Below are 20208 nucleotides of genomic sequence, written 5' to 3'. Positions count from 1 at the left end.
ACCACTCAAAAACAAAATGAAAAGTTAAGTCATAATTGGGAATGTTTGCAATTTATGAATTTGATAGTTATTACCCAGAATACATAAAACTATGCCTGAATTCTTAAAAGGCCAACAGTTCGGTTGAGAAGTGGCCAAAGCTGAAATAGCAATAATTGAATTCAGAATATAGATAGAAAAAAAAAATCATTGAGATTCGGGAGAACAGCAAAACCCAATCAACAGAAAGTAAGAATCACAATAAAATGATATAGGAGCTGAAAGACAAAATAGCCAGTATAAATAAACAAACAAGCAACACACCTAACTGATCTGATAGAGCAGAAAAACACACTACAAGAATATCACAATGCAGTCATAAGTAGTAACAGCAGAATAGACCAAGCTGAGGAAGTGATCTCGGAACTTGAAGACTGGCTTTCTGAAATAAGACAGTCAGACAAAGAAAATAGAACGAAAAGGAATGAACACAGTCTCCAACAAATATGGGATTATGTAAAGAGGCCAAACCTACAAATCACTGGCATCCCTGGAAGGGACAGGGAAATAGAAAACAACCTGGAAAACATATTTCAGGATATCACCCATGAAAACCTCACCAACCTCACTAGAGAGGCCAACAGTCAAATTCAGAAGATACAGAGAACGCCTGGAAGATTCTGTGCAAGGTCATACCTATGATACGTAATCATTACATTTTCCAATGTCAGAATGAAAGAATGTTAAAGGTAGCTGGAGAGAAGGGGCAGGTCATTTACAAAGGGAACCCTATCAGGCTAGTAGCAGACCTCTCAGCAGAAACCCTACAAACCAGAAAAGATTTGGGGCTTACACTCAACATTCTTAAATAAAAATATTTTCAACCAAGATTTTTATATCCAGCCAAACTAAGCTTCCTAAGCAAAGGTGAAATAAGATCCTTTTTAAATAAGCAAATATTGAGGGTATTTGTTACCATCACACCTGCCTTATGAGAGATCTCAAAAGAACCATTAAATGTAGAAAGGAAAAATCATTACTAGCCAATAAAGGAACACTTAAGTACACAGACAAGTGACACTGTAAAGCAACCACACAAACAAGTCAGCATAATAACCAACAACAGAATAACAGGGTCAAATCCACACATATCAATACTGATATTGAATGTAAATAGGTAAAATGCACCGTTTAAAAAGCAGAGAGTAGCAAACTGGATAAAAAAGCAAGACCCAGTGGTATGCCATCTTCAAGAGACTCACCTCACACACAGTGGCACCCATAGGCTGAAAATAAAAGGATGGAGGAAAATCTACCGAACAAATGGAAATGAGAAAAAAGCCAGGGTTGTAATCCTAATGTCAGACAAAACAGACTTTAAACCAACAACGATCAAAAATGGCAAAGAAGAGCATTAAATAAGAGTAAAGGGTTCAATTCAACAAGAAGACCTAACTATTCTAGATATACTTGCACCCAGCAGAGGAGCAACCAAATTCATAAAGCAAATTCTTAGAGACCTACAAAGATATTTACACTCCCACACGATAAAAATGGGAAAGTTCAGCACTCACCTGAGGGTATTAGATCATCAAGGGAGAAAATTAACAAGATATTCAGGACCTGAATTCAGCATTGGACCAAATGGATCTGATAGACCTCTACAGGACTCTCCATCCCAAAACAAGAGTATACATAGTTCTCATCACCACATGGCACATGGCACATCACATACTTTAAAACTGACTGCACAATCGGACTTAAAACAATCCTCAGCAAATGCAAAAGAATGAAAATCATACTAAAAACTCAGACCACAGCTCAATAAAAATGTAAATTAAAACTTTAAAAAAATCACTCAAAACTATGCAATTACATGAAAATAAAACAATGTGCTCCTGAATAGCTTTTGGATAAATAATGAAATTAAAGCAAAAATCAACAAGTTCTATGAAACTATTGAGAACAAAAATACAACACACCAGAATCTCTGGGGCACAAGTAAGACAGTGTTAAGAGTGAAATTTATAGCACTAAATGCCCACATCAAAAAGTTAGAAAGATCTCAAATTAATAGCCTAATATCACAAGTAAAAGAACTAGAGAAGCAAGGGCAAACTAACCCCAAAGTTAGCAGAAAACAAGAAATAACCAAATTCTGAACTTAACTGATGGAGATTGAGACAAGAAAAATCATTCAGAAGATCAGCGAATTCAGGAGTTGTTTTTTGAAAAAATTAATAAGATAGGTCACTAGCTAGATAATACAGAAGAGAGAAGACCTAAATAAGCACAATTAGAAAAGACAAATGATGTTACCACTGACTCCATGGAAATACAAATAACCATCAGAGGTGACTACAAACATCCCTATTCATACAAACTAGAAAACCTAGAAAAGATGGATAAATTTCCACCCCCCACAACTGAACCAGGAAGAAATAGATTCCCTGAAGAGACCAATAATGAGCTCCTAAATTGAATCAGTAGAATACCCTACCAACCTAAAGCAGCTCAGGACCAGATAGAATCACAGCCGAATTCTACCAGATACACAAACAAGAGCTGGTACCATTGCTACTGAAACTTCCAAAAAATATAGGAAGAGTATCTCCTCCCCAACTCATTGTATGAGGCCAGCATCATCCTGATACCAAAACTTGGCAGAGACACAACAATAAGAGAACTCCAAGATGGTATCCTTGATGAACATAGATGCAAAAATCCTCAACAAAATACTTGGAGACTGAATCCAGTGGCACATCAAAAAGCTAATACACCACTATCAGGTAGGCTTTATCCCTGGGATGCAAGATCGGTTCAATGTATGCAAGTCAATAAATTTGATTCATCATACAAACAGAACTAAAGACAAAAACCACGTGATTATCTCAGCAGATACAGAAAAGGCTTTCGATTTATTGATTCAGTTTCCCTTCGTGTTAAAAATTCTCAATAAACTAGGTATTGAAGGAACACACCTCAAAATAATAAGAGCCACGTATGAAAAACCCACAGCCAACATCATACTGAATGAGCAAAAGCTGGAAGCATTACCCTTGAAAACTGACACATGACAAGAATATCCTCTCTCACCACTTCTGTTCAACATAATGTTGGAAGTGCTGGCCAGAGTAGTCAGACAAGAGACAGAAATAAAGCACATCCAAATATGAAAAGAGGAAGTCAAACTATACCTGTCTATAGATGACATGATTCTATATCTAGAAAACCCAATAGTCTCAGCCCAGAAGCTCCTGCAGCAGATAAACAACTTCAACAAAATTTCAGGATACAAAAGCAATATACAAATATTACTCTCATTCCTATACACCAACAACAGCGAGCCGAGAGCCAAATCAGGAACTCAGTCTCATTCACAGTTGCCACAAAAAGAATAAAATACCTAGGAATACAGCTAACCAGGGAGATGAAACATCTCTACAGTGAGAATTACAAAACACTACTCAGATAAGTTAGAGATGACACAAACAAAAGGGAAAACCTTCCTTGCTCATGAATAGGAAGAATCAGTATCATTAAAATGACCATTTTCCCCTAAGCAATTTACAGATTCACTGCTATTTCTATCAAACTGTCAATAACATTCTTCACAGAACTAGAAACTACTATTTGTAAATTTGTATTGAACCAAAAAAGAGCCTGAATAGCCAAGGCAATCCTAAGCAAAAAGAACAAAGCTAGAGGCATCACATTACCTGACTTCAAACTATACCACAGGACTACAGTAACCAAGACAACATGGTACTGATACAGAACTAGACATATAGACCAATTGGATGGAATAGAGAGCACAGAAATAAGGCCATATACCTACAACTGTCTTATCTTCAACAAAGCTAACAAAAACAAGTAATGAGGAAAGGACTTCCTTTTCAATAAATGGTGCTGGGATAACTGGCTAGCCATGTGCAGAAAATTGAAACTAGACCCCCACCTTATACTTTATACAAAAATTAACTCAAGATGAATTAAAGACTTAAATGTAAAACCCAAAACTATAAAAAGCCTTGAAGACAACCTAGGCAGTACCATTTAGGACACAGGCATGGCAAAGATTTCATGACAAAGATGCCAAAAGCAATTGCAGTGAAAGCAAAAATTGGCAAATGGGAACTAATTAAAGAGCTTCTGCACAGCAAAAGAAACTATCAACAGAGTAAAGAGACAACCTGCAGAATGGGAGAAAATATTTGCAAACTATGCATCTGACAAAGGTTTAATTTCCAGCATCTATAAGGAACTTAAATTTACAAGAAAAAAAAATTCCATTAAAAAGTGGGCAAAGGACATGAACAGACACTTTTCAAAAGAAGGTGTGCATGCAGCCAACAAGTGTATGAAAACAAGCTCAATATCACTGATTATTGGATAAATACAAATCAAACCACAGTGAGATAATATCTCACACCAGTCAGAATGGCTGTTACTAAAAAGTAAAAATATACCATGCTGGCAAGGTTGTGGAGAAAACAGAACACTTACACACTTGGTGGGAGGATAAATTAGTTCAACCATTGTGGAAAGCATTATGGGCAGTTCCTCAAAGAGCTGAAAGCAGAACTACCATTCAAACCAGCAATCCCATTACTGGGTGTATGCCCAAACGAATATGAACTGTTGTATTGTAAAAGACACATGCACGCATATGTTCATTGCTGCACTATTCACAATAGTAGAGACATGGAATCAACCTAAATACCCATCACTGATAGATTGGATAAAGAAAATTTGGGGTGTGTGTGTATACGTATATATACACACACACATATATATACACATATATGTATATATACATACTCATAGATATACACATATATGTATATACATATGTATGTATACATATATATGCATATATGCATATATACACACACCCCCCCATGGAATACTGTGCAGCCATGAAAAAGAACAAGCTCATGTCCTTTGCAGGGACGTAAATGGAGCTGGAGGCCATCATCCTTAGCAAACTAACACAGGAACAGAAAATCAAATACCACATATTCTACCATATAAATGATGAGAACACATGGATTCAAAGAGGGGAGCAACAGACACTGGGACCTGCTTGAGGATGGAGGGTGTAAGGAGCAAGAGGATCAGAAAAAATAACTATTAGGTATTAGACTTATTACCCAGGTGATGAAATAGTCTACACCAAACCCCTGTGACATCAGTTTGCCTATATAACAAACTTGCACATGTACCCCTGAACCTAAAATAAAAGTAATAAGAAAAGCCTGGATGACTCTAGCCTGTCATCCAGGCTAGAGTGCAGGAGCGTGATCATGGCTTAGCTCACTGCAGCCTCAGCCTCCTGGGCTCAGGTGATCCTTGCACTTCAGCCTCCTGAGTGGCTGGGACTACAGGTGCATGCCACCACTCCAAGCTAATTTTTTTTTAATATATATATAGAGAGATGAGATTTCGCCATGTTTCCCGGACTCAAGCACTCTGCCCACCTCAGCCTCCCAAAGTACTGGGATTACAGTCGTGAGCCACCATGTCTGGCTAAAGGAAATCTGAAAGTAGAATATTTAAAATATACTGAAACTCAATAATCAGAGAACTGCAAATTAAAATGGGAATAATTTTGTATTCATGAGTTGGACAAATATGAAGTCTGATGATAACTTTTGGTGACCATTTGGGGACAATAGGAACTCAAATATTGTTGGTAAGATTGTTAAGATGATTCAGCCATACAATGCAATATTTATTGTAGTAAAGTTTAAAATATTCATACTCTAGGGTCAAGTAATCCTACTTAAAGATTTCTACTCAGTAGAAACTACCAGTCGGACAGGATAAGCCATTTATGGAAGGTTCCAATACAGCAATGTTTGTAATAACAATAACAACAAAAAAGTTATCTAGCTTTCAGTAGGGAAATGGGTAACTATGTACTTATACAAATGAACTCTATAGTATGATCAATCTTAAAGAACTATGAATTTTGGTCTTTGGAAGGGTTAAGTTATCTAAATCAGTGGTCCCTAACCTTTTTGGCAGCAGGGGCCAGTTTCATGAAAGACAGGTTTTCCATGGACAGGGGCATGGTTTTGGGATGAAACTGTTCCACCTGAGATCATTAGGCATTAGATTCTCATAAGGAGTACACAATCCAGAATACTTCACAAGTGCAGTTGACAATAGGGCTCATATTCCTGTGAGAATCTGATCTAACAGGAGGCACAGCTCAGGAGGTAATGCTTGCTTGCCCGCTGCTCACCTCCTGCTGTGTAGTCCCTTTCCTAACAGGCCACAGACTGGTACTGGTCCATGGCCCTGGGGGTTGAGGACTCATGCTCTGAATCAACCTTTCTTCTAAAAATGAAAAGTGCTGGATTTTTAAAAAGTTTCAAATGGCTAAGAATTAAAAAGACAGTTGAGAATACGCAAGCTAATTTCAGAGGTAAGTAGAAAATGAGAGGTAAAAAGCTGCTTAAGCTTGAAGTCTTTGTTAGTACCACATATTTGTGTTTTCATGGCTGTTTAAACAAGAGGATCACAATTCTAGGGCCATAGCCTGTCCAAATAGTTCTATGGGAGATCGTCTTTACATTAAGCTGTGACATCAAAGAATTATGCTTTAGGATAAACGCAAGTGGATGTAAATCATCTTGCCTTTCCCCAGTCCCAAAAGCTTGCCTTGGTGATGATCAGAGCAGGAAAAGAAAAGTAAAGGTAGAAAATATCAAATATTGAACTTGCCACAGACCAGCCCTCTAGTAGATCTGTACCCTGAGTCAATCAAGGAACTTCAAGTCATGAAATTAGTTTGAAGCAGGGATGAGTTTCCTATTAGTGTTGTAATGAATACCACAAGTTTAGTGGCACATGACAAATTTAGTATCTTACAGTTCTGGAGGTCAGAGGTCTAAAATGGGTCTCACTGGGCTATTATCAAACTGTAGGCAGGGACATGTTCCTTTATGGAAAGGTCCAGGTCAGAATCAATTTTCTTGCATTTCCCAACTTTTGCAGGCTGCTAGCATTCCATGGCATGAAGTCTTTTATTTCCAAAGCCAGCAGTGCTGGTTGATTCTTTCACAATTTCATCTCTCTTTTTCTGACGACTCTGCCTCCTCCTTCCCCATATAAGGACCCTTGTGATTATGTTGAATCCACCAGGATAATCTTATTTTAAGGTCAGCTGATAAACAACCTTAATTCCATCTGCAGCCAGCCTGTTTCCCCCTTGCCATGTATCTTAGTTTGCTCAAGGGTACTGGGTGCTAGAACTCTCTGGGGGAGAGCACTTCCATTCTAGGCCTTAGAAAATTTGATCTTTTGAGGGCAAAAGCCAGTAAGTACTGAATTAATTGCATGAAGAAACAAGGCAAGATGAGCAAGAGGCATCAGACTGCAGAAACAGACTCACTCAAGAAAAAGTATTGAAATGATTGGATACCAAGTTAATTTTTAATACTGATTTTTATAATATTTCATATTTAAAGAAATAAATTATAGACCTAGATAACTGCAAGGTATGGAGAGCTATTAAAAAGTTTTTAAGTTTTGAAAAAACAGCATAAAGCTTGTATAAATTGTTGAAATTAACAAGTCAGAGGATGAACGTCTACCTCTGTGCATGAGGGAGTAACAGAGTTTGGACTTACCTTCTCCTGTAGACAGCTGGGAAACTGGACCACATATGCACAGACAGTGGAAAACAGGGAGCACAAAACTGGTCCCTGAGAATAAGGAAACTAATGATTTAGGCCATATGATCATGCCAGCTTTTTTGCTTGTAGGTAATTTGCAGATTATAGCACAGACAGGGTTGGCCTAAAAAGAGCCCAGTGGGCTTGCTGACTTAAGAAGGCAGAGATCTGCCTTTAGTGTATTGTGAGTGGCTGGAATTTATGAGGTCATTGTACCAGAACGGAGAGAGCTGCAGAGAGAAAGAGCTCAAGAAATCAGCATGCAGCGGTGCCCTTGAATCTGGCTGAAAACCAGTTCGTGTGTGTAGGGTGACATCCATAAAACCTGACAAATAACACCTTTGGGAAAGCAGTTTCTGGGACATATAATGCAAACAATTTTCAGAACTTATACAGGACTGGCAATCATTATTCAAGTTCCCACCACCCAAAGTGAAAGCAGTCATCGAAGCCAAGAAAGCTAAACTTTTGGTTTTTTTTCTTTTTGAGACAAGGTCTCGCTCTATTGTCCAGACTAGTGTGCAGTGATGTGATCATAGCTCACTTCAGACTCCCAACTCCTGGCTCAAGCATTCCTTCACTTCAGCCACCCAATTGGCTGAGACTATAGGTGTGTGCCACCACTCTGGGCTAAGTTTTTAGATGTTTTTGTAGAGAAGGGGTCTTGCTTTGTTGGCCATGCTGGTCTCAAACTCTTGGTCTCAAGCAATCTTCTTAACCTCAGCCTCTCAAGGTCTTGGTATTATAGGCATGAGCCACTGTGCCCAGCCCTTTAAAAACCTTCCTTAAAAACCCCAAAATGAACTTTAAGTAACTTACCTTCCTGAGTAAACATGGTCTGACTCCCTTTAAAAATGGGGAACCCTGCACTCACAATATAAAATTCACAATGTCTGGCATTCAAGCAAAAGTACTAGATATGCAAAAAAGCAGAAAAATACAATTCATAATTGGGGGAAATACCATCAGTAGAAATAGAACCAGAAATAATAGATGATAGAAATTGCAAAGAAGTATATTAAAACTGCTATTAAGGTTTGCTAAGTTATGTTCAAGGACTAAAAAGATAACATGAACATAATAAGAGGGAAATGGAGGATTTAGGGTAGAAACAAATGGTTTGTGCATCAAATAGATACCAATACAGAAACAAAAAAAAAAATCAGTCCTCTCACACCATCCACAAAATGTAATCAAAATGGGCCACAGACCTAAATGTAAAATTTAAATCTCGATAACTTTTAGGAGAAAGCCTTTGCATCCTTGGGGTAAAGAAAATGATCGTTAGAGCAGAAAAAAACACTGTAAAGAAAATACTGTGCAGCCATAAAAAAGGATGAGTTTGTGTCCTTTGTAGGGACATGGATGCAGCTGGAAACCATCATTCTTAGCAAACTATCACAAGAACAGAAAACCAAACACCGCATGTTCTCACTCATAGGTGGGAACTGAACAATGAGATCACTTGGACTCGGGAAGGGGAACATCACACACTGGGGCCTATCATGGGGAGGGGGGAGGGGGGAGGGGGGAGGGATTGCATTGGGAGTTATACCTGATGTAAATGACGAGTTGATGGGTGCTGACGAGTTGATGGGTGCAGCACAGCAACATGGCACAAGTATACATATGTAACAAACCTGCACGTTATGCACATGTACCCTACAACTTAAAGTATAATAATAATAAAAAATAAAAAAAATTTAAAAAATAAAAATAAAATAAAAAAGAAAAAAAAAGAAAAACTGGGTAAATTATCAAAATTAACAACTTTTGTTCTTTGGGAAACACCATTAAGAAAACAAAAATGCAAATGATAGACTAGGAGAAATATTCACAACATATATTATTAGACAAAGGAATTGTATCCAGAATATATTTAAAAACAAAATAGGAAAGGCTCTTAAAATGTTATGATAAAATGTCTGACAACCCAATTAAAAATTTTGCAAATGATTTGAACAGAGGTATCTGAAGTAAGCCTGTGAAAAGATGGTCAATAGGGAAATACATATTAAAACCACATGGAGACATGAGGATATTAGAATGTTTTCTACAAATCACTCCATTTATTTATTTATTTATTTACTTACTTATTTATAGAAAGCAAAAGAAAAACACAACTAACCAAGTGGTGATTGGGATGTGAATCAGCCATGGTAACTTTCATACATGGATGGCAGATGGCAGGAATGTAAAATGATACAATAATTTTGAAAACAGTTTAGTTTCTTAAAAAACTAAACATAATCCTACTATATAACCCTACAATTGCACTGTTAATTATTTGCACAAGAAAAATGAAAACATATATCCACCAACTTCTGAATAGATTAAAAATTGTAGTATATCTGATATAATGGAATATACTGAGAAATAAACTAGTGATAACCAGCAACAAATAAAGCTCAAAATTATTCTATTGAGTGAAAAAGACCAGCCCCCCCAAAAGAGAGTCTGTTCTGTAAGATTCGATTCTCATGAAAGTCTAGAAAATAGAAACTAATCTGCCATAGAAATCAAAATAATTCTGCAGATTTAGTGAACTCAATAAATAATCAAAATAATTCTGCAGAGTTAGTGAGCTCAACCAGGAAAACCATGCCAAGACACATAATCATCGAACTGCTGAAAATCAGTGATAAAAAGAAAATCTTAAAAGCAGTCAGAGAAAAAGGCACATTATGATGTACAGAGGAACAGGGGAAAGAAAGATTGTAAACTAGCCAGCAACTATGCAAACCACTGGACACTTAAAGCATATCTTCAGTGTGCCAAAAAAAAAAACTGTCATCCTACAACTTTATACCCAAAACAACATTTTTTTAAAAATTGAGACAAATGATTTTGTCTTTTAAGAAAAACGGTAGCTAGTAGAAGATCTTTAAGTATAGGTTTACAAACACACACAAAAAGTGACATTGTGAGTAAATTTAAAAGACTTTCTAATGTTTTAATGTATTTAAAATGTTTTTAAGTAAGTTATATATAATGAGATTTTATTCTTGCATACTATGTATTGATTCTTACATACTAAGTAGTACTATAATGTTTTAAAGTAGATGTTGAAAAGCCAAAGTGAATTTTGTAAACCTTAGGGCAAGCCCTAAAAAATCTAGAAGAGGTATAGCTATTAAGTTTATGGTGGCAACAAAATGGAATACCTCAAACTTCTCATTTAACTTAAAATAATGTTGTAGAGTGGAGAATAGGGAGGGATATATAACAGAGGAAATAAATAGCAAATAAGATGGTAGATATAAACCCAACGATTTTAATACATTCAATTTTAATGGTCTAAACACTGTCCTCAAAAAACAGATATTTTCAGACTGGATAAAAATGCAAGTTTCAACTCTGTTGTCCACAAGAAACTCAATTTGAATATAAAGACATAGGTTAAAAGTTAAAGAATTGGAAAAAAAAATACGTAATGAAAATGCTGCTAATCGTAAGAAAGCTGGTGTAGCTGATATAACAGTAGACACAATAGAATTCAGAACAAGGACAAGGAGGAGCATTTTATAATGACGATGCCAATTCACAGAGGGGACATAAAATATGCAATATAAATGTACCCAATAACAGAGTATCAAAATACATGAAGGAAAATTGGCAGAAAAGGAGAAAGGCCAGAAAATCATGAGAGATAAAAGACCCAAAGAACATTATCAATCAGCTAAATCCTAATTAACATTTATAGTACATTCTTCCCAATAAGTACAGACACATTCTTTTCTGTGTTACATGGAATATTCACCAGTGTAGATCATATGCTATCCATAAATTCAGTTTCAGGAAATTTGGAATGACTGTAATGTTACAGTCATTTTTACATGTAATCTTACATGTTTTACAACCTCAAAGAATCTTGTACATTTCAATAACAGGCTAGGCCCAGTGGCTCATGTCTAATCCAAGCACTTTTGGCAGGCTGAGATGGGTGGATCACCTGAGGTCAGGAGTTTGAGACCAGCCTGGCCAACATACATACATACATACATACATACATACTAAAAATACAAAAACAGCTGGGCATGATGGCATGTGCCTTTAATCCCAGCTACTCAGGAGGCTGAGGCAGGAGAATTCGCATGTACCCAGGAGGTGGACGTTGCAGTGAGCCGAGATCGCGCCACTGCACTCCAGCCTGGGTGACGGAACGAGATTCTGTCTCAAAAAACAAAAAAAAGAATTCAGCAAAGAGAAAGATTTCTGAACAATACCTAAATATTTGAAATTAAGCAACACATTTATATCCTATGGGTAAAATAAGGCATCACAAGGGAAATTATAAACAATTTGAGCTAAATGAAAATAAAGAGACAGTATATCACAGTTTATGGAATAGAGCTAATGTAGTGAATAGAGGGGAATTTATAGCTTTAAATGATTTTATTGGAAAAGAACAAAGGTCTCAAATCAATGATCTAGGCTTCCACCTTAAAAACTTAGAAAAATAAGTTTGAGTGACAATAAAAAATAATTAGAAAGAAGGATATAAAGAGGAAAGGGCAGAAATGAAAAACATAGAAAATGAGTGATCAAGAAAGAAAATAATTGAAATCAAAAGTTGATCTTTTGTAGAAAGATCAATAAAATTACTCAATTTTTAGTCAAGTAATCAGTGAAAAAGGAGAGAAGATACCTAAACTGGTATCAGGAATGAAAGAGGGACATGACTACAGATTCTTCAGATGTTCAAAAGGTATTAAAAGAATTTTTTGAGCAACTTTTTGCCAATAAGTGCTGTAATTTATACAAATTACCAAAACTGAATTAATAAGAAATTGATAGCCTGAATAGTTTTTTTAGTTTTAAAAACTGGGCTTATGATTAAAATTTCACCACAAAGAGAGCTCCAAGTCTGATTAATAATTAATAAATATTACAGTACACAAACTCAAAAAATGGTGAAGGTTGGATCATTTCCCAGTTTTCTTTATGAGGCCGGCATTACTCTTACCAAAACCAAGTAAAGCCATTACAGGAGAAAAGATGCTTTGGAAAGGGGTTTGGGATGTTCCAGGTAATTACTCAGAAGGTCACAAGGGTACCATTTGAGTTGATGGAAATAATTTCTGTCTTGGTTGTGTTCTTGGCAAAATGAAAGTATGGATTTTCAAAAGTTACTGAACTTTATTTTTAAAATGGATACCTTGTATTATATGAAAATTATACCTCAATAAAGTTGACTTTTTTTAAACAAAAAGATGTATTTGTCAGCAGTTTGAACCATAAGAATTTCATGAAGTGGAATTTATAGTAGAAGAAATTAACTAAAATGCAGTAAAGAAAGCCAAAGAGACATAAAATGCAGAAGAGAGTTAGTGGCATGAAGACTATAATGAGACCAACTAATACACTTTTGATCAGTCTTAGGAACTGTGTTATCAGCAACAGATGCTCACAAGTGCAGTAATATTTTTGAAGCAAGTCGATGACAGAAAAATAGAGTATCTTCTACTATAAAATAGAATAACCCTTCTATAGAAGGATTTGGGCTTAATCTGTCTGAGTCTCTACCCAGTGTGATAGCTTGCTCAGGCAGTAGGTAGTTCATTCACTTTTTTACCAGGAAATTTCTGCTCATGGGAACTAGTACTGTCATTTCACAAAAGATTTTATTTCATTACATATTTACCAAGTATCATGATAGCTACTTTACTTTGTGAAATCTAAGATATTATTAGTTGTAGGATGCATCAGTAGTTCATGTTTTATTAAATGAAAACCTGTAGCTAGTTTTTTACTATGACAGTAGATTTTAAGATGACTCTTGATTTTGGAGATGTTAATGTTTTTCAAAAGCATCTTACAACTTATAAAATATTTCTGTAGAAGTATTAATAATGTTTTATAATTTAGGAATACCACTGAGAAAATCTACTTTTTCTTTGATTTATAGGGTCTGTCATGCTGTGTTTAGTTTTTTCCTCCCAAATCCACACATGGCTTACATTAGTTCCTTTTCTTAGCTTCTCAATTATTTTGCCATCAGGATTGTATTTTTTTTTTCTTTGGATGTCTGTAGTTGATTGTTGCTTAAAATTAAATATGTTACTTCAAAGTCAAAAATTGTAAAATCTTAAAACTAGTATGTCCAGAAAGTGTATTTTTGAGAAATTAATAAACTAGGGTTTTGTTAACTTGACAAGATTTTCAGTAATTTTTTTTACCTAAAATTTAGGGCAATCTATAGCAATGACCAAATTGTTGTGTTTTCATTTTTACAAGTAAGTTTAAATTGTATGAATCATATATTTAACAGAAAGATTTCTCCCTATTGACACTCATATACTCATTCTTGTAATTGATGTTAAAGGTGCTATTTTTTTGTATTTACTTTTTTAACACAAATGTAAACAATTATAATACATGGTCTTCTAATTATTCTTCCCCTCTCTACAAGATTATTACATACAAAATCTGCCCATAATATTTTACCCAGGAATATTTCTAAATGATAAGTTGTTTAGTTGTTTTAGTAGTGAATATTTGCATTTTGATATTTTAATTTCTTTACAGTCATGTAATTTCTGGTAGTCATTGTGTGACTGTTATATTGTATATTGCCTAGTTCAGCTTAATGCAGCTAGAGGAAAAATACTTCTGATATGTTAAATTAATTTGCTGATTGATACAGAGTTTATGACTTTAAATTGTAAAACATAACTTTTCTAGTAGTTAATATACTTTTCTCTCTTTAAAAACACAGGTTTTGAGAGTATTTTAGAAGGGCTTTATGGACCACGGCTACGAAGAGACCTCAGTTTATTTGAAGGTAATTTTTGAAATTTTATTTAAAAATTGTCATTTCCTATTCTATTTTAAAAATGAAAAATTGTTGTTCTATACTAACTTTATATTAAACATGAATTTATGATCCTATTTAATTAGAAAATATTTTAAAATTAATAAAGTAATCCAGATTTTTTATTACATATCATATTTTTAAAAAATTTTGTATACTAAATCGAAATAGAAAATAAAGCTTGTTTGGGGGTCAGTGATGTAATTTTTGTTGTTTTATAAATTCCATGCCCTAACTTATTCTTAAATAAGATTTTTTAAAAAGTTAATTAAATTAATTGAGTTAGGTAATTGCTTAATCAAATTATTAAACTTTAATTGAATTATTTGATTCAATTTAAGTAAATGTTCAATTGAATAATTGCTTTCTAAAAAGCTATCACCCAAATTTTCACTTTTGTTTGTTCTTTTAATATTTTTCTTAGTGAAACACTTGTGAATATTGGGAAGGAAGAAACAATGGCTAAGTGAACTAATATACATTGACTTCCTTTTATTTGTTTTTGTTAGGACATCTCTTTCTAATATCTGAAGAGCTAGAGTTGTAAAACATTTTTTAAATGAGGAATTTATAGAAAATATTGAGTAGGGCCGGGCGTGGTGGCTCAAGCCTGTAATCCTAGCACTTTGGGAGGCCGAGACAGGCGGATCACCAGGTCAGGAGATGGAGACCATCCTGGCTAACACGGGGAAACCCCGTCTCTACTAAAAAAAATACAAAAAAACTAGCTGGGCGTGGTGGTGGGCGCCTGTAGTCCCAGCTACTCGGGAGGCTGAGGCAGGAGAATGGCGTAAACGCGGGAGGCGGAGCTAGCAGTGGGCTGAGATCCGGCCACTGCATTCCAGCCTGGGTGACAGAGTGAGACTCCGTCTCAAAAAAAAAAAAAAAAAGAAAAGAAAATATTGAGTAGAAGTCAGGAGATTAATTTTTTCTAGTCACTTAAACCTGTAAGATCAACGTATTTCTAACCTATAAACTTGGCTCTTCACTGGCATAGTTTTCAAAAATAAGTAGAGCCTTTGTTGCTATTGTTCAAAGGAGAAGTGTCCTTGGTAGTGATATTGTAGTAATGATGCTAATATTTAATCAATTAAAAATTTTTTTAACTTAACATGAATACATTTCTTACTAGGCATGACCTGCTTTGATTTTCTTTCCAACTATCATATCCAAGGGATATTACTAAGCAGTAACTTACAAGATTTTCTTAATTTCTTAATATAAATTTTAAATATTAAGTACAATTTATTATTTTAGGATTAGATTGTGTTTCCAAAGTGTTACATCCTGCTTGTAAATTTTTTTGTATAATTACCATCATATTTTATACAATTTAGGCCAAAGAGCAAGTTTACTATCAGATTGAAAGTAATTTATTTTTAATGATAAAATCTAATGCTTTTAAAGTATGGTTGGGAAAAAGGATTTTCTGTGTATATGCAATTTTGAGCTCCTGTGTATTACTGGTACACCCATTCTGAAAAAGTTTTATCAATAAATATTCAAAGCTTAAAAAAAACATAACTACACTGTATTTTTAGGTATCACAAGAAAATAATCAGATAAGTATGCAAAAGATGTATTCTATATAAGGCTGCTCATTATAGTTCATTTAAAGTTGTTTCCAGTTTTTTTTCTATTACGTATTTAAAAAGGGGCTATTTAATATTTTATATTTATAATTGGGATATATGCAGGTATTAACAGTTTTGTTGAGTTTATTAATGACGTGGAAGGATTGTTAGACTCAAGAAAAGCAAGTGCAGTATATATATAATGTATATTGACTCATTCTATTTTTGTAAACAAAACAACTGAAAAAGAAAGTATGTATGTTTTCATTGCAAATGGACTAGAAAGAAAAGACACCAACATGTTTGTCGTGGTTATATTTGAAGTATGGATTATGCATAGTTTTGGTTTCCTTTTATATATGTGGCTTTTTCCAAAATCAAAAATGTATTATATAATTTTTAAAATGTGAAAATTATGAAACTCTTAAAAAGCACACTTTGCATTTTTCTTACTGAAACTCTTACCAGTATTGGAAAGGGAGGTCTATGGCTGACTAAGATCGTTATCTATTTTTACCAACAATTAGTTTTTTCAGTGATTTTGATCATATTATATGTGTAATGCTAGTGTGGAATATCAGATGAACTTTAGCCGATATTTTAATTTACAGAACCATAAAGGAAATAGAATTTTATTTGGGTTCTCATATGTGTAAACACTTTCTTTCACATATAACCTGTGTTTTCTTAAACTGTCCTTGGAATGGGAATGAGATCTTCCAAGAATATAGGAACATAGCATGTTTTCAGTCTTTCCCATGAGGTTTTCAAAGAACTTGTGGATTATCTTAAATGTATTGCAACAGCTTTAAGGCCTTTGAGGTTCTCAAACCTTGAAGACAAGGCATTAAACCTTGTATTCTCAGCAACTAGTCAGTGCTCAAAAGTGTCTTTATTGCCCATTGAAGCCCTCGGGCTCCTGGCTGCTGTTGGGCAATGTAGGTTACAGGTTTGCAGCTGTTATGTTCTATTGCTCATGATACAGGCAGCCTGGAACTCAGATTGCCACTCCAGGAAATACTACCTTGTGTATTCAGAGTTTTATATTTTACATTATACTGTTCGTTATTTATTATAGCCACCTCTTCCAAAGGCTGCAGCTCAGATACTCTTGGAAGCTTTTTGATCTGTGATGTAATTGCAATACCACATAAACAGGTTAGCTCTTTTATAGCTTGTTTGGAAATGTAGAGCACAAGGGGAGAACATTTTTGTAGATATATCTGAAATTTTGGAGTACAATTCATTTACAAAATGAGTAGTGTTGTAGATTTTCTGCTTTGTTTTTTGAATGAGCAATTTCTGGATCTTGTATCTGGTCAGTTTTATGTGCTGTCGTTACCTTCCACCATACTATGGTACTTTCCATTCTACCGAGACACAAAGTATCACTAAGGATCCTTCTCTTTTTTGTATAAATACATGTTTTAAGTTAAGGAAGTGATAGTGGTGATGGTGGGAGTAGTTAAAAGTTTACTGCTCATCTTTATTAATGTTGAGCAGGATAATTCAGTTTTGAATCACAAAGCTGAAAGTACATATGAAAGATATCCCAACAAAATATTATCAGTCAGATGGAACGATAGCCATGCACAACATGACTTTAAGGGTGGAGACTCCAAAATGTACCCATTCCAGTGTTTTATTATTCTTTTGGCTTAAGAGAGCTTTTTTTCTGAAATCTCTTAATTTTAATCATTTCTTATTTTAACGTAGTTTTGCACTGAATTAAATATTTTTGTCTGAAATATTTAAACAATGCTAATTTTAGTTTAACCAGTTTTTCTGCTGAGTTTACGAATGAACAAAGGAAAAATCTAAAGAATCAAGAATTTAACCCATGCTTGATGTTTCTTCAGCCATCCTTCAAGATAATATAATTCTTGTATATTCTTGTATATTATCCTAAGTTCTTTTTAGTTATAAAATTAAATACATATTATATACATTTAAGTTAAATACACTTTTAGTTTGCAAACCTACTCTTTTCTCTTGAAAAATATATTCTAAAGTTCATCCTACTACCTTAAAAATCAACTTTGGCACAGCGTTTTAAAGGTAAAGACTTCTTACATGCTCTTGTTTTGAGAGGTTTACATTTTAATTTTTGAATTTGATTCACAACCGCCTCCAGATTAAGTGGTTTTGAAAGAAACTTTTGAGTGCTGCTTATTTTTAATTTGTTAGAAACAAAATCTCCTTTAGTCTGTCTTGTGACTGTCCTTATGAAGAAAGCATAACTATTCTCTTTTTGGAGTGAGGTCTCCAAGGAAGTCACAAACTTCACACATTTGTGTACTTTTAGAAAAGTTCCCAGTACTCTATGCCTGCCTTGCTCCTCCATCTACCCTAACTGCACTTCTGCCATCATAGGACTTTTTAAGCAAAAATTTACTCGTTTCCTGCCTTAATCTTTTATGTCTTACTGGTAGGCCAGTTTCTTTCATCTGGTTGGGGGAAGGGGTCATCTGATTTTATATACTTGGCTATGTTTATTTACAAAAATATGAATAGAATGTATGTCGCATGAACCTCAATGCATTATGGCTGTGGAAACTGATAAATGCTTACTGTTTTTTCTCTAGGTGTGGCAACATACCAAAGGCATTATTTGTATCAGAGATTTGCAGGTTACAGCTTGTGGGCTAAATCCAGCTTGTTGATTGTTTTTGAATGGCTTATGAACTAAAAGTGGTTCTTACATGGTTAAAAAAGTTAATATTTCATGAAAATTATATGAAGTTCAAGTTTAATTTTTCAATTAATGAAGTTTTATTGTACGTAGTCTCACTCATTCTGTGACTATGGCTGCTTTTATACTATAATGATGGAATTAAGTAGTTGTGAAGAGACCGTATGGCTTGCAAAACCTAAAATATTTACTATTTGGCTGTTTATAGAAAAGGTTTGCCGACTCCTGACTTGTAACACTGAAATTTAATATGCTTGGCTTAATATCATTTTTTCTACCTGTTAACACTATGGAGACAACAAAACTACTTTTTAATAACATTTGTTTGATGAAATATTTTCAATGCTTATTTTGTGTTAGATGCTGTGATTAGCAGTAAGGAATAAAAGGTGCGTAAGTAAAATCTCTTCTTACTAGGAACTCATGGCCTAGTATTTACTGAGAAGTTGATAGTTTTCTAATATGAATTGATGGTTATTTATATTATATAATTAAAACCAGAGAATTTAATGCTATTTTATTATTAGTTACAAATTATATTAGCCCTTATCACATATGTATGTTTAAGTTGGTGCAAATGTAATCGTGATTTTTGCCATTACTTTTAACATTCGAAAGTAATGTCAATAAAAAGTAATGGCAAATGGCTGGGTGCAGTGGCTCACGCCTGTAGTCTCAGCATTTTGGGAGGCCGAGGCAGGCAGATCACTTGAGGTCAGGAGCTTGAGACCAGCCTGGCCAACATGGTGAAACCCCATCTCTACTAAAAATACAAAAATTAGCCAGGCATAATGGCGGGTGCCTATAATCCCAGCTGTTCAGGAGGCTGAGGCAGGAGAATCGTTTGAACCTGGGAGGCGGGCGGAGGTTGCAGTGAGCCGAGGTTGTGCCACTGCACTCCAGCCTGGGTGACAGAGTGGAACTCCGTCTCAAAAAAAAAAAAAAAGTAATGGCAAATGGCAAATAAATCTAAAGGCAGAAACTGCGATTACCTTTCCACCAACCTGGTATTTGATACATACTTACCTGAGGTAAAGACTTACCTGAGTATAGTCATCATAATGCTTGTAATACAAAGACTGGAGAAACAGGCTAAATATTCAGTAATAAGATTTGGCTAAATAAATTGTAGTGCATCTTTTTGATGGACTATACTTAACCAAAAATTACTTTGAGTATGGGAAATATTTGTGGTAAATAAGCATAAAGGTATAATATTATTTTAATTTTTTAAACTAAAATATTTTAGAGCAATTTTAAATTTACAGAAAAAAATTGAGTAGAAAGTACAGTTTCCATGTACTCTCTTTCCTCTGTCTTCAGGTCCGTGTATATTAGCACATTTTGTGAACCAATTGATATATTATTATTAACAAAATTCCACAGTTTACATTAGGGTCACTCTTTGTGTGTTGTGCAGTTTTATGGGTTTTGCCTAATGCACAGTGCGGTTAATCCATCATT

General features: G+C 34.7%; 1 protein-coding gene across 26 annotated transcripts in view; it reads left to right on the top strand.

The window, feature by feature from the left end:
* LCORL (ligand dependent nuclear receptor corepressor like) overlaps window positions 1–20208 on the top strand; it is a 178023-nt gene that overhangs the window by 36926 nt on the left and 120889 nt on the right. For all 26 annotated transcript variants that reach the window (XR_013417786.1, XR_013417784.1, XR_013417785.1 and 23 more), the window contains exon 2: window positions 14383–14448. Coding sequence is in view for 15 of the 26 variants with exons in the window: in XM_028848148.2 (XP_028703981.1) it covers window positions 14383–14448 (66 nt within the window). In the remaining 11 variants the exon portion in view is untranslated. The remainder of the gene's footprint in view (window positions 1–14382; window positions 14449–20208) is intronic.

The sequence above is a fragment of the Macaca mulatta genome, chromosome 5 (assembly GCF_049350105.2).
Source record: "Macaca mulatta isolate MMU2019108-1 chromosome 5, T2T-MMU8v2.0, whole genome shotgun sequence".
Lineage (NCBI taxonomy): Eukaryota > Metazoa > Chordata > Mammalia > Primates > Cercopithecidae > Macaca > Macaca mulatta.
This window is presented reverse-complemented; position numbering and strand designations above follow the sequence as displayed.